The sequence below is a fragment of the Pundamilia nyererei genome, unplaced genomic scaffold (assembly GCF_000239375.1).
Source record: "Pundamilia nyererei isolate P.nyererei 1_Seehausen unplaced genomic scaffold, PunNye1.0 scaffold00004, whole genome shotgun sequence".
Classification (NCBI taxonomy): Eukaryota; Metazoa; Chordata; class Actinopteri; order Cichliformes; family Cichlidae; genus Pundamilia; species Pundamilia nyererei.
Window position 1 is genome coordinate 3,021,400 of NW_005187405.1, and position 22,571 is coordinate 3,043,970.

Below are 22,571 nucleotides of genomic sequence, written 5' to 3' on the forward strand. Positions count from 1 at the left end.
ACAACGTTGCTTCATCTCGTGGAGGTTTGTGAGCATTCACTTATGCACAGCTCTCTTAAGGTCCCACCACAGACTTTCAGTCGGGTTAAAGTCTGGACTTTGACTCGGCCACTGTTGTAGGTTTCCTTGGGATCATTGTCCCACTGCATGACTCACTGTCAGCCAACCTTTATCTGTGTGGCAGATGGCTTCACATCTGACTCTATAATACTTTGGTATACAGTTTTCTAATGTGCCAACTGAGGTCTGCAGTCTGAGATGTAGCTCTTGAGTGTTTCTGCAGTTTCTCTGAGCAGTACACGCGCTGACCTTGGGGTGAATAATCATCCTCAGTGTAGAATGAACTTCAGTGACTCACTTCTCAGACTGATGGGCAGCAAAAATTGTTCCTTTAACGTCACTGCTGATGTCCTTCCTTCTTCGTGCTGTGTTAAAACGCACCTGAATGCTCCAGATCACGAAGCTACCAAAACCTCTGCTTTCATAGAAGTGCTCACAGCTGCTGCTCATGTGCATTTTCTTTGACTGCAGACTTACCAGGAGTGTATGAAGCTGGGCTGCGTGATTGGTAAACAGCCTGGGTGACTGCTGGCACAGCTGGCAAACCTGAGAAATCTGAACACAAACCATTGCAATCTTAAGCTACAACTGCAAACTGCTGAGAATCTCCAAAGTACGTTAATGTCACAGAATCTATGCCTTTATCCAGAATCATTCATCTGACAACGTAAGGATAAAATCTCTGCAGCTGGTGACTCACTTCTTGTAAAGCTGTGGCCTTGTGTCCAGTGACCAGCCGGCACATGATGATATGCTCCAGCAGGATGACTTGAAACGTGGACAGGATGGGACTGCTGTCCAGCACTTTGAGCACACAAATCGGAGGTGATTGATTAACACCATCATCAAGTAGGAAATAATAAGCGAGTGTACACCATCAAACTTACTCTTCAGCTTCTCCAGCTGCATGAGCGCCTTGTCTGTGTACTTCTGTGCTTTCTCCAAGTATCCCGCCTGCATGGAGTGCATCACAGTCACCTTTTCAGACAAAAACAAACAAGCGATGTTACACAAAACGTTATCTGCTTTTGCACTATACTTTCAGAGTCTTTCGCAAGCTGTGTGTCAGTAACAGCGACTCACCAGATACACAAGCACACACATGTGCTCCTTGGGCAGCCAGTGGAAAAGGGCTGCTGGATTAGTGGGAAGGATCTCATCGTCGTGGAGAGTGGAGATGGTCTGGATGCACTGCTGCAGCTGCTTCAGACAGGGCTTCACGCTCTTTACCTGAATCCGACACGTGCACAGACACTTTGAAGGTTACAGTCGGTCATTTAAAAGAAAAAATAAAATTGAATACTCTTTTTATACAGTGATTAGTGTGTAAATATGCCTTCCAACAAATGTATGCATTCTAATAACTTGAGAATTAATCCATTAAAAATAAGTAGGAGCAGGCACCAGTGAGTAGAAGCTGACATGTTACCCTTTAATCTTAAATACAGTGGACCTTTCACTAAATCCAGTTTTATGTATGTGGCTAGAGACCAGCCGCATAAGTAGGACACCAAAGGTCAGGGAGAAGAGAAGTCGTAGCCGTTCCTGTGACGTGGAAGCAAATCGTGCCTGCACTTCCAGATATGAAGAATCATAAATGTGTTTTCTCGTCAGAGAAGGGGCCCCGTCACCGAGGAAGTGAAAGCGTGAAGGAAAGAGATAACCCACCGACATCTAGATAAAACCTCCTCAACACCTGAAGCCTCATCTATGAACTGAAGTCAGGGCTCTAACACACAAAAAACGCACACAAGCATCTTATCTCCAGGTAGCTGACAATAAGACGGCTAAACAACATCAGCAGCTGGTTATAAGCTAACATTATTGCCAGGCTCGAGTGTCCTGAAAATTCCACTTTTGCTGCGATAAACTGATTACACTCTCTCACCACATGAGGGTTTATTCACCAAACATCAGAGCCCAGCAATGTTAGACCCACTTTAAAGAAAGTTTCACCAATGCTGGCTAACAACAGCAAATAGAGCAGCGTTTACTGGCAGAAAAGTTCAGCATATCCTCAACAACTCATCACAGTAATGCTGTTATCGAACAGAACTGAGCTTCACTGACTCAACAGCCAATATCCTTTTACAAAGCTTCACAGCCTCCAATACACTAAATAGATGTGGACACATATTGATATCTGAGGTAAACAGCGGACAGACAGCCTACACTGATTACAGATGAGCAGAGGTGAGAGTTGTTTGCCCTACAGAGGCCACCGTCGCTGGAATTATGCATTTGAATTGGGATGGATAAGAAGACAGAACTTAGTTATCCACAATCTGCAATCTACTGACATCTAGTGGTGAGATTTTACACACTGCAGCTTTAACTTTGCTCTGAGCATCATTTTAGCATAATGTAAAAGCATACAGATTTATATTTGATATCTGGCACAAGTTATGGGGTTAAAAAAAAAAACTTGATTTAAAATAGATGTTTCTTACATTTTTGTGAAACTTCAACAATAACGTATCTATTTAGAGCCGGTAATGAACCACGGGAATACCTGTCCAGCATCCAAGTAGTGTGTAACCTGCAATACCAGGAAGAAAACTCTCAGCGACTCCTTCTGAAAGGGGTTTCCCTGCCAGTTCTCCACAATGGTCCCACATAGTGTCAGCAGCGGGTGGACCTCGCTCAGCTTCCTCTCCATCAGCAGTAGCTACAGAGCCACAAACACACATTAAGAAGCTGCATAATCAGAAAACAACACAAGTTAACACATCGAGCGCTTTTAGTTAGAGGAGAATGATTTAAGCTTACCATTCCTTTGCTTAACAAGAAGAGGGCTCTGTGGGAAAATGAAAGAACAAACTTAACGTGAGTAAATGCATGACCACGAATGAATCACTTATCTCACTCGGAAAACAGAAATCTGACCCGTTTACCTCGTGTATTCTGATCCCATGACTCTTGCGTACTCTGCTCCAACTCCTAATAAGTCACAGGCGGACACCAAATCTTTCTCCAGTGCGTGCAGTTGCTGAAGGAGACAGAACAACATTGCGCTCATACATCAGCCGCGCTTCAAATTAACATAACGGGCACGAGTAGGTTTGTAATGTTGAGATGTTTCTTACTGCCAGCTGAAAAAGCAGCCTGCAGTGCCAGTAGGGAGTTTGCTGGGAGATCTGGATGGCCTTCCGCAGCACCGGCTTTGCAGAGTCCACCAAGTTCTTGGAGAAAGAAGCAAATAAGTAATTGAAAGAATCTGAATTAATTTTCTCTTGACTTTAAGTTACAATCTAATTGGAATCAGAATCAGCTTTATTGATCAACTATGTGTACACGCACAAAGAATTAAGCTCCAGTTACTTCTTTGCTCTCAGTGTACAGAATAGAGTAGACAAGAGAGGATGCTAACATGACATCAATATGGCACATAGACAGTTATATATACACAAACACACATGCATGAGAGCATGCATTTTATTCATTCAGATTATTGGCCAGAGGTTTTTCAGGTTGTTATCTCTGAGTTCTGAACACAAGGCTTGCACGTGACTCAGGTGTGCTCAGCGGTACAGCAGTGAGTATGCCGTCACTGCGAGCAAAACCCAATAAAATAAACAAATGCACCTCTGCAAAAGTTTGTCCAAGCATTGTTTTTTTTTTTTACAAACAGGGAAGATGATGATAACATGGATGTACATACCTGTTGACAGTAAAACTCGGAGAGAATACTCGCTGCCTCAAACTTGACATCTTCAAACTGAGAGATCTGATAGGTGTTGTTAAAGATGCAACCTACAATGTGAAAACTCACCTGGTTTTAAGGAGATGCTTAAGTGGCACAACTTAAAAAAACAAAAACGGGTTGCATGGGTTTTAATACTGCACATGAAAAAGGATACCTGCTGTGATATGAACCACTAAGGAAGAAAAAAAAGGAAACAGATCATCAGTGAGAGCACGGTGGACCCTGGGTGGTGCAGTGATCATAAAACGGTGGTGGAGGTGTTTCTAGTACTGATCATCAGTGCTGCTCACCGCTTTCTCCAGGTGACTCTGGGCCAGCTCGCTGTTCTTTGTGTGGCGGTACAGCACCGAGCCCAGCTGGAGGTGAGTCCGGGCCTCGACCCTCGGGGGCGGCTTGAACTGAAACACTGCTTGCAGACAGTGGACGCAGAGTCGGATCTTTGGAGGACTCGACGTGCGGAAATGTTCCGCAAAGCCCAGCAGAGCCAGATACCAAGGCTCCGGGGCCTCTGTGCTCGCTGCCATCCCAAGTCGTCCGGGGATAAAAACAACAATTTACCGTTGGGACAACGTCCCCAGCTTCAGCTTGCCCCAGCTGCGCGTTCCACCTCTGTCATTTGCATGAATCGGAGTAATAGCGCCAGGGAGCTAGTCCGAAGAAAAATGACTTCCGGTTATAGCTTTTCAAATATGGACACACCAAACAAGAACATATTTAGTATGTTGTAAACCTATCTGTTAAACTTGCCTGACGTGGATACAATATTCAAACAGAAAGAACAATTTTCCATCATTTAGTTTTTTGACAAGTTACTTTTATAAATAATTGAAATCCCCTCCTTTATTTTGAAAGGGTATTCGTCAAAGTAAAAATATCATTTCAAATCCTTTTTATCATCCACTAAAAAATACATGTTACGTTAAATAATCACATATAAATAATATGAATAATTTACTGCCATCTTCTCAAGATATAATGTAGTAATTGTAAAATTTGTGAGAGGAACCTATGCTTTTCAGACTATGTTCGAGAAGAGCAAAAATTTGTGTGGGACATTTGGAGAAATTTGCTATTCACGTACATTTTTCCGCACAATTTCTCTTCTCTGTGAATAGTACCAAACAGTCGACAGCGAAAACTGCGTTACTGTGATCGCTTCATTCATAATACCGGAGAAAGCATCCTCTTTCAGGGCGGAGGTAATATCCAAAGCATTTGACTGAATTACTTTTAATCGGCTCATATAAAATAACAATGAAAACAACGAGAAATACCACAGTAAGGGTCTTATTTAACGATTGCCCTGGAAACTTCACCGGCTACAGTAACAGGGAATGGAGCTCATGTGCTTTAGCCAACAGTAGCTGTCGGTATTAGCTACCTTAGTGGAGACTGAATCCGCCCAACACTGCTGAGGTTTCACTTCGTTGTTGCATTTAATTTCAGAGTTGAAGATAACGAGGCAAAATGGCCAAACGAAGAATCACACAGGAGACCTTTGATGCTGCTGTCAGGGAAAACATGGAGGAGTTTGAGATGGACCCAGACGAGGCTTTGAGGGAGGCTGTGGAGCAGTTTGAGTCTCAAGGTAAATGTCACAGTTGGTTAATGTACACTGACTGTTACACACTTTGTCTGGGTGTCACCGTGTCGGTTAAGATTGATATAAACTTCAGGCCGAATGACAAGGTAAGAGTTGCATGTCTATTGAAATTAAGTCACTGATGGTCAAGCTGCAGAAGACTGGAGCCATGAGCATGTGCAGTGCTCAGGAGGAAGACCACAGAGAAGGTTGTAGTGTAGATGAATGTAGTGAACGAGGATACACAGAAGGTTGGCGTGACGGAGAAGGATGCCAGTGATAGGGTGAGATGGAGGCAGACAATGCCCTGTGGCAACGGCTAAAGAGAGCAGCCAAAAGAAGAAGAGGAGGAAGAAGAAGATGTAAAGTGCTCATGAAACATGTGTCCTTTATTTTTTTGGTTCTATCACATTTTATTTTGTTTTATGTTAAAATTTCTTTACTTTAAAGTTTTGCCTTATATTCTAACATCTGTAACATGTCATGTTATCTGTATGCATGCAGATGTTAGCCGAGATCAGGAATGTCAAACTCATTGTACATTGCAGGCCGCATACAGCCCACTTTGATCTTAAGTGTGCTGGACCATTGATACAGCTTTTTCTATTATTTTCACTACACATTTGATTCTGGGCCCTGGACTTAATGTTTGACAACTCTAGCCTTGATCCTTCATTTAATGGGAAGGTGAACTTACTATGCTGATAGACAGATTCCCTGTTTACTGCACTGTGCACTGCGAATCTTTAGTCTGTTTGCAAAAATCCAAAGTAAAAAATGTTGCAGTTTTTCCACATCAGCAGCATTAGAAACGGTCCAGATCATAAAACTCTGATTTTTGATCGGCCAAATCGAGATTAATCTCTGTTTTTGATTTGTGTAACCATTCTTTTACCTCTTTCACTGTGGTTTTATGATTAGTTCAGTTTGTCTGTTTGGTCACTGTATTACTCAAAACTTATGAAAGGATTGGCATGAAACTTTTTAGGAGAGGTGGAGCTTGGCCTAAAATTAAAGTGATTAAATTTTGGATTTGATTTGCATTGTGAGAGCAAAACTGAACATTTTGCAACATGTCTGTACAAGTACACTGTTACATCCCCACAAATAAGGTCTAGGGGTAGGTGTGGGGGAGCAGTAACAAATAGAACTGAAAGGCAGAAAAGGAAGCCAGTTCATGCATGGTGTGTAGGGGCTTTTCAGCAAAGGTATGCAGTCTTAAACTGGTCTTGCTTTATTTGTGTGCTTGTAAAAAAGAAGCAACATCCCTTTGTCTTTTTCCTTTTCAGTCTGTTCAAGTTTCATTCTCATGAATATGTCTTTGTAGCTGGTTCTCCTCAGTAACAGAGAGGGAAGACTGTACACAGACACACAGAGCACACACACAGACTTCTTTATTATCAAGCACAAAAGAAAAACGTTTGCTCAACCAGCTGCCCAGATTCAGAGCATTATTGTTTCTGTGCTTTGCTCTGTTCTCTCGTCCTCTGGCACCCCTGCACTTACCATGTAGGGAAAGAGAGTATTTAGCAAATGCAAGTGTGCCATGCATTCAACCATCCCATCCCTTTCCCTCTTACAGCCAAGCTACAAACTATATCCCACTGCCACAATCCTCAATAAAGTAGCAAACTCTTCATAACTGGATCAGTTGGCTTCTTTTCTCTTCAGACTTTAATCAGCTATAATTTACTTTTACTGCTGCTGTCCCTCCTGTCCCCACAGTGACCCTCTCCATTTGCTTCTGCCATCTATCTGTCCGTTGCTCCATCCATCTATCTGTCCCCCTGGGCTGGAACCTATCCCAGCTTACCATAGTGCGGGAGGCAGGGTACACGCTGGACAGGTCGCCAGTCTGTTTCAGGACTAACACAGAGAGAGAGACAACTATTCATCCTCACATTAACACATATGACACATTTAGAATCACCAATTAATCCAACCCCACTAACTCCACGCCTTTGGACTGTGGGAGGAAGTTGGAGCACACACAGAGTTTAACTTTCCTTATTTTTTTAAAGATAATGACAGATTAACTTTATGAATTCACTTATTTCTCAATCAAATGTGCACAAAGCACTGATACAAACTTCTTTTCTTTTTCTTTTTTTTTTACAAACAAATCTTCATATATAGATCCTGTGGCTGAGGTTTGCTGCTTCTAACAGAAGCTACAGTAAAGACATTTTGGGAATGTTGGGAAAGCAATAAGTACTAAAAAGTAATTTATTCCTTGTCCTTACTTTAATCAGCTTGAAGCCTCTGTCTTGAATAACAATTAACACATAAGGTTAGTCCACTTCTCGCCCAGCGAGACCTGTGAAAGGCTCCAGGCCCGTCAAATATGAAGAAGAGAGTGCACTGACACTCTGATAATTACAATAGCTTTTTTTTGTTGTTACTGCCACTTCTGAGATGTTAAAATGGTCAATAAAGAAGTTATGTTGCCCTTTGGAGCTTTTTTTTGTGAACTTCATGTTGTGCTGTGAGTCAGCATTAAATCTAATCGTATGTGTTAATGCAGGTGTGGACCTCAGTTGCATAGTGAAAGCTGTCCCAACATTATCATCGGCTGACAGTCAAGAAGAGCAGACACACAAGGTCCTACAGGTGAGTCTTGATCTGTTTTCCTGAAAAGAGAATGCTTATTCCAAAGTTTTATCTATATTAAAAATGTTTTTTTTAATCATTTCAGGCTTTGGAGTCCCTCCGAATTGGAAGAAACTCTGCTGGTGTGACAGCTGACCTAAAAAGCTTCACTGAGCAGTGCTCACTGGGATTCGCCCAGCGGTACCTCGCTGCCCAGAAAGACGCCTACCCCGTCATCCTGTCCTACTGCAAAAAGAGCACGGAGGAGCAGGGAGCAGCATTAGCTGCGCTGTCTGCTCTGGCCGCGCTGACGGATGGACAGCCAGACTTGCTGGATGCAGAGGGCCGGCAGTTCCTATTGGATGTCCTTAAGAAGTACCAGGCAGAGTCTTCTGTTACACGGGTCGCCATCAGTGCCGTGCGGCACTGCTGTTTAAAGCACGAACAGAACAGGCAGGATTTTGTTAAAGGTGGCGTCCTGCCGCTGCTCACTGTTGCCATCACACAGCACGGTGAATGTGTGGAGATGGTTAAGGAGGCCTGCGCAACTCTCCGAGTCATGACCTTTGATGATGACGTGCGGGTTACGTTTGGGCACGCTCATGAACACGCTAAGAGTATTGTTCTTGAACACAGCGGACTGAAGGTGTTGATTGAGGCTGCCAAAGGTAAGGCCAGCTGATCATATCAATATAGATTTAGCTTCTGCGCTTTCTAGTCGCTTTGTATTTGCTGGTACACTTAAATAATTTTGATTTCTTGGATATCTTCCATGCAGATCACCTTGGCAACACTTCTGTTTTGAGTGAGCTGTGTGCGACTTTATCTCGTCTGGCTGTACGGAATGAGTTCTGTCAAGACATCTGTGATATGGGTGGATTAAAACTCATGATGACTTTGCTCGCAGACAGCTATGAGTCAGCGGTAACGTACAAGAAGCAAAGATCGTGATGAGGATCGAGTCCAGGTTTGTTTTTTTTTCGCTGAAGTGTTTGTCTTCCTGCAGGAGCTGGTTCGGCAGGTCCTTAGCGCGATCCGAGCCATAGCAGGAAATGATGACGTGAAAGACGCTGTTGTTAATGCCGGTGGAGTTCAGCTCATTGTCATCGCCATGAACAGGCACATGAGCAACTCTGCTGTGAGTGTCACTGTTGTACCTACATGTTAAATCATGCTAAATTGGTCTCTGTGCATTGAAACAAACAAACACACAAATGAGGGATACACTGACTGAAAGAATCCTCTAAGATTGTGCTCACTTTCTGCCATAGGTGTGCGAGCAGGCTTGTGCATGCCTCTCTGTCCTTGCTCTACGTAAACCCAACAACTGCACGGCCATCATGGAGAATGGAGGTGCCTTGGCTGCCCTGCAGGCTATGAAGACTCATACCGATGTGGTGAACGTGCAGGTAAGATCATGTCGTCAGTGAACAATATGCTCCCTGGGATCTGGAGTCTTTGTGACTGTGATTCACGTTTGGTGTTCTGCTCTTTACAGAAACAAGGGTGTATGGTGCTCAGAAATCTGGTCGCACGAATGAGTAACTTCAGCCAGCCAATCTTGGAGATGGGAGCAGAAGCGCTGATAGCCCAGGCGCTGCAGAACCATCAAGACTGCGGTGATGTAGGCAAAGCGGCCCTGAGAGATCTGGGATGTCAGGTGGAGCTTCGGGAGCTGTGGACCGGCAAACATGGCAGCCTTACCAACTGAAAGTGGAGCACAGCACCACTGCAGAAGGTTCGCAAGGAATGTTCAACACACCTTGCAAGGATGGGGTGGGGGTTTAATAGCAGACATTCAGTCCCGCCCACTGTGATTTCATTTCCCGGCAGAGGTTTAGGTGAGGCTTAACCATCAACTGCCATTGCATGCAGCCACATGATGAAGGAGAGACGCTGGTGATGTCAGTCTTCCTTCCATATTCGTAAGAAAAAATAAAATAGCTTGTTAGTTAGCTACTTAACCACTAAAGTACAACAATCAATAGCCATAGACAGTATAAAAGATGGCTGTCGCTACCGTGATGTCACTCAGTGATTTGTGAAGCCCTGTTTTGATGCCTCAAGCTGAGAGTTTTTGCCATCACCATCTTGATGTTTTGAAATCAGATGTGATGAGTGAGGGAGGGAACTGTGACAGCACGTGCTTACTGGCAATCAATCACAGTTGTTTAGCTAATGAGATTATCTTGAATAATCTTCGTTTCTGACACTTAAGATGACCAAAATTTACAAAATAGACTGAGTTTTTTATTCAGTATGTCCCAAAATATGTGACAGAGCCCATAAAATCATCAGTTTATGGTTTACAAAAGTCAAGATTGTTGTTCTTTTTCCCTTTTCGACTTCTATAGGACTATGGGATAGTATTTTTGTAGGCACAGATGATGCCTTATGGTGTCCATTAAAATTAATCCAGGTTTAAGATACCATGTTTGATACTTTGTTAGTAGTACTGATAGCCAGTAGCCTAGCTAGCTGAAGTAAGACAAAAAACATTTGAAAGCATATGAAGAAAAGCCTTCAGCTTTAGTTTCACATCTGGTTGAAAACATGTGGTCATTAAATGCATGAAGAGGGACAAAGAAGGGTGTGCTTTAGGGTGTGGCAGGCTTGTAAATGAGAAAGTGCCCTGACCCTTGTTATCTCGGTGAGTCCACCCCTCTCTTGTCTTGTCAGGTTTGAAAATACAAAGATAGTGAGACTCGAGGCTTCAAGATGATTTTTTTTAACCAGCAATTTAATTTGTTGTATTTCAACAAAAAGTTACAACAACCTGTGGCCCTAGGGTTTTCTTTGAGGTCTGTAAACACAGCAGATGTAAATGGGTTTAATCTTACCCACAATCTATCCCTGTTTTAGTGGTAGCCCAGCTAAAATCTGCCCACATTTCACATTTGAACCAACAACATTGGCCCTGTTCTACTTGCCACAAACACTTAAATATGTCTCCCTGAGTGCAATTTTGGCTAAAATGTAATCCTGTCATGTTTATATCTAACATATAAACATAGTAGAAGCAAATACTCTTAGTGAGGCATATTTGCACAGTACATTTGCTGAAAAGCATTTCAGACAGTGTGAATCAACACACGACCAGTCACGATGCTTTTGCAAGATTTGAAAGTGTTTTCCAGTATAAATAAGTACAAAAAGGCCTTTGTAGTGCTGTTGTATGCGTTTTTATTATTTATGTAAAACGTTTTTTTTTAAGTGTTTTTGTAAAATGTTGTATGAGTGCATTTGCTGCTATGCAACTGCTCTGTAAGTGGTGACTTATTTCCTGTGTTGGCAGGGCCAAATTGTACATGTTTTGAATGCCTTACACATGCTTTACTTTTAGTTTGTAAATTTGTCATTAAAGTTTAACACAGTATGATACCATCTTCTGTTATCTAGCTGTGTGTGATAGTAACAGACCCTGTATCTCTAGCAAGAAACTGCAGGAGGCCCACTGCCTGCTAAGTGGCTCTCCTACTCACGCCCCTCTAACTGACCTATCCAAGCGTGCCGCACCTCACTGAGACTTCATTTCCCACAATGCACCTGCGCTCGTCCTTGTCAAACCTCACTGTGGTCATTGCGAACCGCCTCGCCTGGCTGACAGGAGTAGTAACGGCAGAGCCCACAATGGAGGAAGCCTGTCACTTAGAGTCACTGCAGCTCTAGAGCATGTGAGAAACGTATTTTAAAAGGCACCTTCAACATTAGGACACATTTCCAGTCAAGACATTAGCTCATGGTTAACATTTGCAGTACGCTGTTACCGAGAAAATAGACGCGAATTAAACGGCGGGCTAACGGCTAGCTTACCTTACTTAACCTGGTATTTGGCTAACTTAGAAATAACTCCTGAAGAAACTGCTAACGGCTGGAAATAACGCGCCAGTAGAGGGGATATCAAAACGTGACAGCTCTTGATGCCGGTGTCGGCTTTATAAGGTAAGAAATGTGTTTGTGTAAGCAGTGACAGGTCGCTGGCTTCAGAGGGTGGCTGTGTTTTGTTTGCGGGCATGTGTCGACAGGTTTGGAGCAGCGGGCAGAAACAGAAAGGCGAGGCATGGTGATCGTTTAATGAATAAGTGTCCACTTCTACTGCAGTAATGTTGACTTGTAACCCTGCTTTGGTTTACAGTTTAATAAATGCCGAGGCAAATGGCAACATATGGGACACGGCGCTGTTACAAAACTGATGTATTAAGGAGGCAGGCAACATGAGCAGCTCATGATGTTGATGATCCACTTCTCTCCAGCAACACTACACTCTTACATTTGCTGATTATTCAGATAATCCGCAGATAATTGTGATGCCTTTTGAGTATTTATGCTTATGTATTTTCTGTTTCCCACAGCTAGCATGTGGTCATATTTTGCTCTCAACTTGTTCCACTTAGACTTCCAATAATTTTCATGGACTTATTCTTGATAAATACAGCACAAAATTAAACCCACGCTTTACCCATAAGTATTAAGTTGCCTTTTTTGACTCCCTTATTCTTGATAATACACTTTCTATAAAATCTCCACAGGCTGCATGTGTATAGCATGGGAATGCTGTCCTGTATTACAGAGTAATGAAGCCTAAGGCACACAAATTAGACATAGCAGGACAGAAACAAGTGAGGAATAAGGAACTGTAAGATGATATGCATGGGGAAAGAAGCTTTAGGGAGGGGTGTGAGATGGCCTGAGATTTGGGATGGTGGCTGCTGTGAAAAGGTGGGTACAAGGCCTGTTGCACTGCTGCCAGTATTTGCTGCCTCTGACCCAACTTTTGAGCCAACCCTCGGTTTACAGTTTCACTGTTGTCTCTCGCCAGCTTCTCACTGCTTCTTCTTGAACTCTGGTGTTTCTAAGGGCTGTTTTTTTAATGTTTTAACAAATATTCAGCATCCACAAATCCTGTACTGAGCTTGTATGTATATCAAAAACTAAGTGACCCATATTCTCCGTAATAATATAAATCTGAAAGGGCAGATCATCACTTAATCATACCAGTGCCAGTATTAGTTTGTTGGCAAAACTGTAAACAAGAAAAACTTTTAGGGCAAGTCAGCTGTTCATCATGCTTGAAGAATTATACAGCATAAAATGAATGTTACACAACAGATAAACATTAGTCATAGTCATAAGCAGATTTGATCTTATACTGATGAAGTATCCGTGTGTCCCATGATGACAAAAAACAAACAAAAAACACAAATAAGTAAAATTCTTCACATGAAAACCCAAAGAAAAAGAGTTGCTGATCATTTTCATTCTTTCTTCTGAATGTGTGAAACTTGTAGATCTTGTGTAGACTGGATGTGAATTACTAATTTGCATCTTGTTGTTGGTGTTTCTTCAGCTCAGGTTTAGATATTTGATAGCTTTGGACTTGATAAAGCAGAGTGGATGGGTTGAACATTACATGAATATGTGATCTATGTGGTGAAGTGATTAGTTCTTTAAAGCCATGCAAATACCTCTATTGTTAAAATCAGTGAGTTCACTCTAAATAATGTTTGTCTTCTAAAGGTCAACTTGTCTTTATCGATGAGATCTGGAGGATTGTCCTGAATGTTCAAAGTTGTGGTTACACTGCAAACTTGTTTCCAGCAAAGGGAGAGGATTCAGGAGTGCTTGTGTCACTCAGACACCTTTCACCTACAAGTCCTCTGTCCTTCAGGAGTGATCTATTGTGCCTCCACTTAGCTGCAGTTTTCATGAGGGCAGGTGGTTCAGAGTAAGTAGGCTATTCTTGAGGTAGTTATTCACATCGGTGTGTATTGTATTTCTAGTTTATTGTGTACAGATAAACATCTTGTTTCTCAACTCATGTTGTAAGCATATAAGAAAGAGGGCGGTTAAGTAGAATAGATTTGAGACCAGACTTTGATTCTGTGGTACTTGTTATGATTCATTGAGGCCATAAATAATCATGCAGTCTAATTAGAGCACTGGTTATCAAACTGTGGCGGGTGGACAATCAGGTAAAAGGACATAAGAATATTTTAGAGAAAATAAACAAAGAGTGGATGACAGTGCTGATGTCATATTCTTTTTGTTCTGATTCATTAAAAGTTGTGTAATGTGGAGTATGAACATTTTTTTCTGAGGTGAGGCATACCAGGAAAAAGGGTTTTCAAACAACTTCCTTGCTGTAACAGGAAAATCTGTTTAAAAATACATAGACTGACATGAAACTTAACTGTGTTTGTTTTTCCTCTTTTTTTCCTTCTTCCCTGTAGCTTCTAGCCTCCTGTACTCCCCACCAGCATCACCGCTGCCACCAGCGGTTCAATTCATGAGCGTGCTTGGTTCATAATCCTCGGGGATGGGGAGTGGAGTCCAGGAACAACGGGCATCACTCACACAGGGTGAAGTGCTCCCACTGGCTTCCTCCAGTCAGTCAGAGGTGAGCACATTTATACAGGATCAGGGTAATCATACAGCTCAGGTTTGTTAATAAATTTTATTTAATTGTGACTAATTGTGTTTAGAGGAAAAAAAGTCATTATTGTGTTAATGTTGACATTCCAGGGGGTTGTACAATTATTTCTGGAGTCAGCCATTTTTGTCACCCCCAACGGATTCTGGCAGATAGCTGCCCCTGAGTCCAGTTCTGCCGGAGGTTTCTTCCTGTTAAAATGAAGTTTTTCCTTCACACTGTTACCAGGTTTTTGCAGTTAGGGGGTCGTTTAATTGTTGGGGTTTTATCTGCGTTATTGTAGGGACTTTATCTTACTAACTGAACTATTAAATTGAATAGTTAGACAGTTTAGCTAGATATATTTATTTGCATGCATGCATTTCTAAAATTGTGTATGTGTGTAATGGATATATAAATATGCCTTATGTTATCATACAGTTATGTTTAAATGGGTTTTCTTACATGATTATTCATTCCCCCACAGTTGTCCCATCACTTCTGTGATTGCATCCTATCAAGTCATATGTTATTTGCAGAATATAGTGGCATTGTAACACTATTTTAGTACTGTACTGTGCACTAGAGACCCCTCATTCTGTTAGCTGAAAATGAAATTCATGAACTGAGCAGGTCTTTGGAGCTTCATGACCCCTCTGTTTCATTTAACCACATCTGCTTCTATTTAGGAGGTTTTGTTAGCTGGTTAGTTATCTGTCAACTGTTATCCTGATGTAACCCCTGCTTACTGATCAACACTATAGCAAACACAACAATTTGCAAATGTACAGTGTCTCTGTTTGAACCTAAAATGTGATTATTTGTCTTTGCAGGGGATGAAACAGACTCGGTCTGTTATCAACTCGCTCTTTTCGGGGGCTTTAGCAGGAGCTGTAGCCAAGACAGCTGTCGCCCCATTGGACAGAACTAAAATCATCTTCCAAGGCAAGCTGGCTGCTCTGCTAATTTACAACAGTGACCTGAATAAAGGACATATATGATTACATCTTGTTGGGACTAGTGTGGAAATACCTAAAAAATCATATTATTGATATTACTTAAAAAATGACTGGACTTGTGAGAAACACTGCAGATTTTTTAAAGAATCTCTATTTTTAACATCTTTGATTTTATTTTCTGTTTATGCCATTTGTATGTGTACAGCACTTTGTGAACCCTGGTTTATTTTAAAGTGCTGTACAAATAAGGATGGTATGGTTTTTATATTGTTTATGTATTTTGTTTTTCAGTGTCTTCTGCAAGATTCTCTGCCAAGGTATGTTTGAGCATGCTTCCTATTTATAAGCGTTTTTTTTGTTGTTTGTTTGTTTTTTTAGTTTTTTTTTTTAGCAGAAATAAAACTGGGTACACATATTTGTGCATCATGTTAATTTCGTGTTAATGTGAGCAAGTATATCTTTGTGCACACTGAATTAAAGGAAGCTTACAGGTTGATCTACCGCACCTACCTGATGGAGGGCTTCTTCAGTTTGTGGAGGGGAAACTCTGCCACCATGGTGCGAGTCATCCCGTACGCTGCCATCCAGTTTTGCGCACACGAGCAGTACAAGGGCCTGCTGGGAGGCTACTATGGCTTTCAGGGAAAGTACGTATCTGTGTTTTGCTTGTTTATGAAATGTTTTCTTATGTAAAGACATAAAAGGGCTGAAGTGCTGACGGGTTTTTTCCTTTTTTTGGTTGCAGTGCCCTACCTCCAGTCCCAAGGTTGCTGGCTGGGTCCATGGCTGGTATCACTGCCGCCATGATGACATATCCTCTTGATATGGTGCGTGCGAGGATGGCTGTAACGCCAAAGGAAATGTAAGCCAACTTTGAAGTTATTATAAATTGTCTTCTGGGCATAGTTGGGAGTTTGTTAATAGCATCAGCAAAACAATCCAAGGGTCATGAAACATGGTTAATGTTTAGGGTAGTTATACATACACTCACTTTGCCACTACATTAGGTACACCTTGCCCGTACTGGGCTAGACCTCCTTTTGTCTTCAGAGCTGTGTAATTGTGTTTTAAATCAATTTCTTGAGTCATTTATAGATTTTTTATGTGTCACTATGTCACTTTAGACAAATTCATCACTAAAAACCTGAAATGTTGTTCATTTGTTTTGAGAATAAACATAGTTGGTTGTGCAACCATAATGCAGACGATATTACTACAGCACATTTTCACATCTTCACTGTATAGTCAGCTGGGGTATTGTGTGATCCTATTTAGCCTCTAATGGACTTTAACTGCACACTTGTGCAGACTGAGTCAACTTCTATGATCTAAGATGTAAAGTACAATTTTTTTTTCTTTTCTTCTGAATTTCTCATCCATCTTTTACTAAAACACATTTATATTTTTAATATTTTTCTGTTTTAGGTACAGTAACATTCTGCATGTGTTTGTGCGGATCTCTCGAGAAGAGGGCATGAAAACACTGTATCGAGGCTTTACTCCCACCATACTGGGTGTTGCCCCCTATGCTGGCCTCAGCTTCTTTACCTATGAGACACTGAAGAAGTTGCATGCAGGTATTCAACAGCCACATGTTTATCTGTATTGATCTAGCCCTGTTCCTTTCCTTCTGTGCACAGCTGCTGTTCATGTACAGTACTTAAACCTCACACGTTTCTCTTCCACGCAGAGCACAGCGGCCGCCAGCAGCCCTACTCATACGAACGCCTGGCTTTTGGAGCCTGTGCAGGTCTCATCAGCCAGTCTGCGTCTTACCCTCTGGATGTAGTACGGCGGCGGATGCAGACTGCGGGTGTCACAGGTCACACGTACCGCACCATCCTGGGGACCATGAGGGAGATTGTGTCCGAGGAAGGGGTTATCCGCGGACTCTACAAAGGTCTCAGTATGAACTGGGTTAAAGGACCTATTGCAGTGGGGATTAGCTTCACCACCTTTGACCTCACTCAGATTCTCTTGAAGAAGCTTCATCAAATGGGTTATACTACTCCATAATAATGACAAAGAGAGTTGAAAATGGGGGTAGAGGGTTGAGTAGATCCCTGTAAGCCCACTCTGGTGAGACAGAAGAGGAAGCAAGAGTGAAAAATGGGTATTGCTGGTTAAAAGCAAAAAGCACAGTGGCTCAGGATGCGTGGGTAATAAAAATTTATTCTCTCGCTTTGTCTGTGTGTAACAGAGGTAAGTTGGATAGTACGCCTTGTTATCATGTACATCTAAGTGCAATATCATCAATACGTTTGTGTGTACACATGAATTGTAATGTTCCTACCCTCTCAGTACATTTGTAATCCAGAGAGTTAAAAGGTACACACACACAGCTGCCATGTGTATCATTTTAAATCTTTTACTTTCCAGTGCAATGCTGGTTTCCACTCATTTCCCATGAGTTTTAAAAAATGCGTTCATTTAATAAGAGTAAGATATGCCCTTGTTGAGATTTGTTTGAAGGAAATTTATTTTAAGAAAATATACCAAAGGTTATGACGTTAGTTAATGCAAATTATATGCCATAAATGGTGTTGTAGTATGTTTAAGTGTGATAGCAGCTTTGTAACTGCTATCAAATGGTTTGATTTAGTTTGAGCTGAAATATTAAAAGCTCACAGTCTAGTGTTTTTTCAGTGGCACTCCTGAAGATTGAATTCACAGTTTTATTAGTTGTTTAGTTGTGTTTTATGGTGGTGCCAACAAAAAAGAATTACCAGTGCCCATAGTGTTTTTTAGAAAGTTTTCGTCACATAGCGATTGTTTTTCACTTTAATCATGTCATAGGCTTTAGATTCATATCTGAAGTATAAATACAGATACTACAGTTACTCCAGCTAAACTATTGGGGCCTTTTCACTGCTGGAACCACTTCCCCTAAGAACTAGGAACATTTGGGAGGCTGTTTTGGATGTTTTTTTTTCTTTCTAATAAGCTCTGAAACATTAATGGAAAAGAGAGTATTGTAGAAACACAGACAAGTAACAATATGAAGGAACCTTGTAGTTCTTTGGGAAAAAGTTCCTGGGACTACAGCGTCTCAGTTTTAGTGGAAATATGCTTATTGGTTCTCAGCCCTAAGTAACGCACATCAAGTAGTTAGGTCATCCCCCAAATGTGAGATGTTACACACTGATATTTAGAAAGAACAGCTAAACATGTACACAGCCCTCTTTGTGACGTTTACAGTGTCTCATTGTTGCTGACACAGTCTGAGAGGTGTTGCTTTTACATATGTCATTTATCTGTGGTGGTGTTTTTAAAAAGTACAGTATATCAAGAGGCATTTTTATATCTTCACCCTCATATGTGTCGCTGATGTTGGACACACACGAAGTACACACATTACACAAATGTGTCTTCCATTTGCTGCCAGCGTGACAGCTGTGCAGTCTGTCTCTTCGCTGCCATTCCCGGCTGTTTTGTTTTTAAAAACGTGACTTGACACTAGACTGTGACATGTCACTGGAATGACTTTAAATCTCCTGGTTAGGGAGGAGGACTCAGTGTAGAGCTTTTAGCAGTATTTGCTAACTTGACTGGAAATATGCAAACACATAGTGAAGAGATCATTTGAGTTCTGTTACAAAGATAATTTAGTTCTCAGTATTGTACTTTACCTCAGCACACAATCACGTGTTTTTCTAATCGTCACATATCAATTAGAAGTGTTAATGTAGAGTTGTGGCAGCAGATGGGACTTGGAGTTTGTTTGAATGATGCAGATGAACATTTTGACAGTACTGATGCAGGCTCATAGAAACTGAGCAGTGTCAATAGTTTCTATACTTGGACCTTACATACCAAGGCAGAACAGCTGAGCTGGGTGAGCAGACGAGTAGAGCCAAGCGGAGCAGAGGGCATGAGGTGTCATCTGTAACAGGAATAAGAAGCAAGGCTTGTGACTGAAACTCAGCAGTGAATTTGAAAGATTTATATTTTTAAATATGTACAATTGTTTAATTGATGGGCAGCACGGTGGTTAGCACTGTTGCCGCACAGCAAGAAGGTCCTGAGTTCAATTCCAACATCAGGCCGGGGTCTTTCTGTGTGGAGTTTGCATGTTCTCCTCGTGTTTGCGTGGGTTCCCTCCGGGTTCCAGCTTCCTCCCACCGTCCAAAGACATGCAGCTTGTGGGGATAGGTTAATTGGATAATCCAAATTACCACTAGGTGTGAATGTGCGAGTGAATGTGAGTGCGAATGATTGTCTGTCCCTGTGTGTTGGCCCTGCGACAGACTGGCGACCTGTCCAGGGTGTACCCCGCCTTGCGCCCTATGACAGCTGGGATAGGCTCCAGCGCCCCCCGCGACCCTGAAAAGGATAAGCGGAAGCGAATGGATGGATGGATGTTTAATTGATGATTAAAAAATGGGAAGATTAATCACCAAAACGAGAAAACCTAATCTGACTGATGACAGTGCCCAAAGTAATATTCTGATCTTAGACCAGCAGATAACCTCACCAAATAATAATTAACAACATGAGAAATACTAATAGTTTAGAAAATAGCTTTTGAGATTTGGAAAATGTTTCAGTTTATTAAAATGCAATCACTTAATTTTTTTTTAAATCTACTTGTTGGTTTATCCAGGGACAGATTCACTGCTAAAGCATAATGATAATTGTTCCATTGTTAGTGCCTACAAGACATCAGCGTACTCAACGTGATATAGGTATTATTCTTTTTGGATAGTTTTAAACATGTTTTTCCAAAATAAAAGTAAAAGTAATGAGCACAGCTGGGATTGAAACCACAAACTTCTTTTTAAATAAATAAACACGTCAGAGGTGAAGTCTAAGTAAAGTAAGATCCACTTCTTCTTTTTTTCTATTTTCCCATTTTGTGCAGATTTGTAATGCACGTCGTGATGTGATTACTGAATTTAGTACAGTAACTTGTTACATTACTGTGTTGCTGAACAATGTAACACACTGACAAATAGCTAAGCATAACAAATGTTAATGAAATCTGTCTATGTTTTTTATGTCTGACAGAAAAAGAAAATATCAGCCTATATATATCTAATTTTTAAATCAACAAATATCGGCATCGCTCTTAAACATATCTGGTAGGGGAGGTTTTACAGGGAGTTTTACAATCCCTACACTCCTGTATCCTGCCTTCTCTGGAAATCATTTTCTCATTTTCTTTGTCTGCTCGTGGAAATTGTTTGTTGGAATTAATGTAGCGTTCAGGTGATCTCCTGAACATAACACAATATTTTGACTTTAGTTGACCTCTGTAAATGAGGAAGATTTGTGACATACAGCATCTCCAGTCCATATATCTGCTCCATCAGCTGTGGGCAGATGCATGTATAGTGTTTTAATATCAGTTGTCTTTACTCCTTGCCTTAGGTAGCAGAAGAAAAGCTTAGATCAATGAGAATTTGGTCTGTAATTAGCACATATGAAAGTGTGCTTGGTTAAAAGAATACATTAAGTGAAACCTGAACGAAGGGTATTTCCTCACTCTAAGTGCCTAGCAAAGGATAGTAATGTTTTTACTACGACTGAGCTGCTTCTACTAACCTTTCTGGAGGTTTCTTCCATTTTCTAGCCTTGCTTCAGTCTGGATGTTCTCAGTAAGAAGAAGCAGATGCTCTGAAGTTTAGAAATTGTTAGTCCTCAGTGGCTGAATGTATTTCTTCAGGTTCAGTTTTGTATGCGAGTTTTGTAAAGCTTAAACTGCCTTGGAGAGTAAATCACCATGAAAGGTGATTCTCAGTTCCCAGTTCATTCCAACACATTTAGGACTTATTTAAAGCCATGAAGGCAGAATTTAAAAAAGCAAAGTTACTGGTTTGGTTTTGCCCCTTCTCCAACACGCCATACTCTGATTTAAATTGGAATAACCGTGATTGTTGCATTGTTATGATCTTTTCTCTGATCTACCAGCAGATGAGTATAACACGAAGAGCTTGTTTGATTTCCATTTCCAGACAATCATTGAATGCCAAAAAGTTGTGTTTTTTTGTTTTTTGTCTAACACAAAATGATCTTTAGATGGGAACACAACAGGCGTGTAACAAGAACAAATACTGACATACTACAACGACTTACTCTGGTGCGAGTGTTTTTTGTTTCCTCTTGTAAAATCAAATGTTAATTGTTTTAACCCGTACATGTAGACTTATAACTCTACTTTGAGTGTCACAGCCGATTATCTTGTGGTGTTTTTTGTTGTTGTTGTTTTTCCAGTTTGGGTGCAGATGTGACTCAACAGCTGGTTGTTAAATTCTAGTGATTTGTGCCAACTGAATGTCAACATAGCTACTGATAACCACAACCTGTGTCTGGCCTGTAGTGACGATGATGATGCGTCTGTAACATCAGAGTCTACAATGTTGATAACACATTGATTTGTGATAATTAGTTTTGGTTTAATGTCCCAGACTGATGTATTTTTGTGCTTGGAGTGTTGTTTGGATTGATATTAAAGAATTTTCCCCCCTCAAACTGAGTTTTGTTGTTGTTGTTGTTGTTGTTGTTGTTGTGTTTTTTTTGTTTTTTTGTTTGTTTTTTTAGGGGGATATTTAACATTTGCTGGTCAGCATGATGTCGGTGCAGAGTTATAAAAACCTAAACAGTGAATTGAAGAGCTATACCTGCTTATGAAAAGCTAATTTTGGTCTCAAACACGTGTGATGTGCAAACCTGATGAAAACGGACTCAAATTGAAACTATTTACATATTCATAGATTCTGGTCTTCTTGCGAGATCCCATTTTGATAGCCAACCTAACCTGTTAAGCTACTTGCATATTTAAATTTCTTACGAAACCAATGAATCACTTGAATCATTTGTATAATGATAAACTATAAGTATAATCTGACCTTCCTATTCTTGAGTGTAACCAGTGGTTTTTACCTGTTGTAAACCCTTTGTATCTACATTCATGATTCACGAAGGTGTCTCATGATTGGATGTTGTTGTTTTTCCTTAACGTTCAATAATTCTGTCTTCATGCACTTTAGTTGTCTTCCCTGGTCTTTGGGGCACTTTGGTGTTGATGAGCTGATGAGTGCATTTCTTCTTTTTTCAGCACAAACCAGGTTAATGATTTGGTTGATCCTACATTTTTTACTGTCTCTCGGATAGACTTAAGTTTTTAGCCTAATGATGACCTTCACTTGCACTGCCATCTCATTAGGCATTAGGGTCAGACTTACTTATAGTTAAAGTAAAAACATATACAAATTCAACACTAACATCTGTGTGTTTCTTTGTCAAGAAAAGGTGCCTCAAACGATC

The 22,571-nt window shown here is 41.0% G+C and overlaps 3 protein-coding genes across 5 annotated transcripts in view; 2 read left to right on the plus strand and 1 right to left on the minus strand.

The window, feature by feature from the left end:
• Positions 1-4,412, minus strand: part of mau2 (MAU2 sister chromatid cohesion factor) — an 11,785-nt gene extending 7,373 nt beyond the window's left edge. For both annotated transcript variants that reach the window (XM_005721185.1, XM_005721184.1), the window contains exons 1-11: positions 4,057-4,412; positions 3,921-3,938; positions 3,722-3,787; positions 3,147-3,242; positions 2,955-3,049; positions 2,830-2,857; positions 2,573-2,728; positions 1,144-1,290; positions 948-1,038; positions 761-864; positions 538-615 (exon numbers count right to left, since the gene is read on the minus strand). In XM_005721185.1, the coding sequence (XP_005721242.1) occupies positions 538-615; positions 761-864; positions 948-1,038; positions 1,144-1,290; positions 2,573-2,728; positions 2,830-2,857; positions 2,955-3,049; positions 3,147-3,242; positions 3,722-3,787; positions 3,921-3,938; positions 4,057-4,290 (1,113 nt within the window). In that variant the 5' untranslated portion in view covers positions 4,291-4,412. The remainder of the gene's footprint in view (positions 1-537; positions 616-760; positions 865-947; positions 1,039-1,143; positions 1,291-2,572; positions 2,729-2,829; positions 2,858-2,954; positions 3,050-3,146; positions 3,243-3,721; positions 3,788-3,920; positions 3,939-4,056) is intronic.
• Positions 4,413-4,838: 426 nt separating this feature from the next.
• On the plus strand, positions 4,839-11,313 carry armc6 (armadillo repeat containing 6). The gene is made up of 8 exons (XM_005721186.1): positions 4,839-4,965; positions 5,213-5,354; positions 7,873-7,958; positions 8,044-8,605; positions 8,716-8,861; positions 8,944-9,075; positions 9,209-9,346; positions 9,436-11,313. The coding sequence occupies exons 2-8, from the start codon at positions 5,234-5,236 to the stop codon at positions 9,646-9,648; spliced, it is 1,398 nt and encodes a 465-aa protein (XP_005721243.1). The 5' UTR covers positions 4,839-4,965; positions 5,213-5,233; the 3' UTR covers positions 9,649-11,313.
• Positions 11,314-11,492: 179 nt separating this feature from the next.
• slc25a42 (solute carrier family 25 member 42) lies at positions 11,493-19,291 on the plus strand. Of its 2 annotated transcripts, XM_005721188.1 has the most exons (9): positions 11,493-11,879; positions 13,455-13,662; positions 14,168-14,334; positions 15,180-15,291; positions 15,597-15,622; positions 15,786-15,952; positions 16,051-16,167; positions 16,731-16,882; positions 16,996-19,291. In XM_005721188.1, the coding sequence occupies exons 3-9, from the start codon at positions 14,254-14,256 to the stop codon at positions 17,319-17,321; spliced, it is 981 nt and encodes a 326-aa protein (XP_005721245.1). In that variant the 5' UTR covers positions 11,493-11,879; positions 13,455-13,662; positions 14,168-14,253; the 3' UTR covers positions 17,322-19,291. The 2 variants fall into 2 exon arrangements, with proteins under 2 accessions (XP_005721245.1, XP_005721244.1); XM_005721187.1 differs by lacking the exon at positions 13,455-13,662.
• The last annotated feature ends 3,280 nt before the right edge of the window (positions 19,292-22,571 follow it).

Excerpts from the sequence above, each read along its gene's own strand:
- armc6 (XM_005721186.1), top strand. The coding sequence starts at position 5,234 with ATGGCCAAACGAAGAATCACACAGGAGACCTTTGATGCTGCTGTCAGG. Across the intron at positions 7,959-8,043 it reads AGACACACAAGGTCCTACAG|GCTTTGGAGTCCCTCCGAAT; the intron begins GTGAGTCTTGAT and ends TAATCATTTCAG. Across the intron at positions 8,862-8,943 it reads CAGACAGCTATGAGTCAGCG|GAGCTGGTTCGGCAGGTCCT; the intron begins GTAACGTACAAG and ends GTCTTCCTGCAG.
- slc25a42 (XM_005721188.1), top strand. The coding sequence starts at position 14,254 with ATGGGGAGTGGAGTCCAGGAACAACGGGCATCACTCACACAGGGTGAA. Across the intron at positions 15,953-16,050 it reads TACTATGGCTTTCAGGGAAA|TGCCCTACCTCCAGTCCCAA; the intron begins GTACGTATCTGT and ends TTTTGGTTGCAG. Across the intron at positions 16,883-16,995 it reads ACTGAAGAAGTTGCATGCAG|AGCACAGCGGCCGCCAGCAG; the intron begins GTATTCAACAGC and ends TCTTCCACGCAG.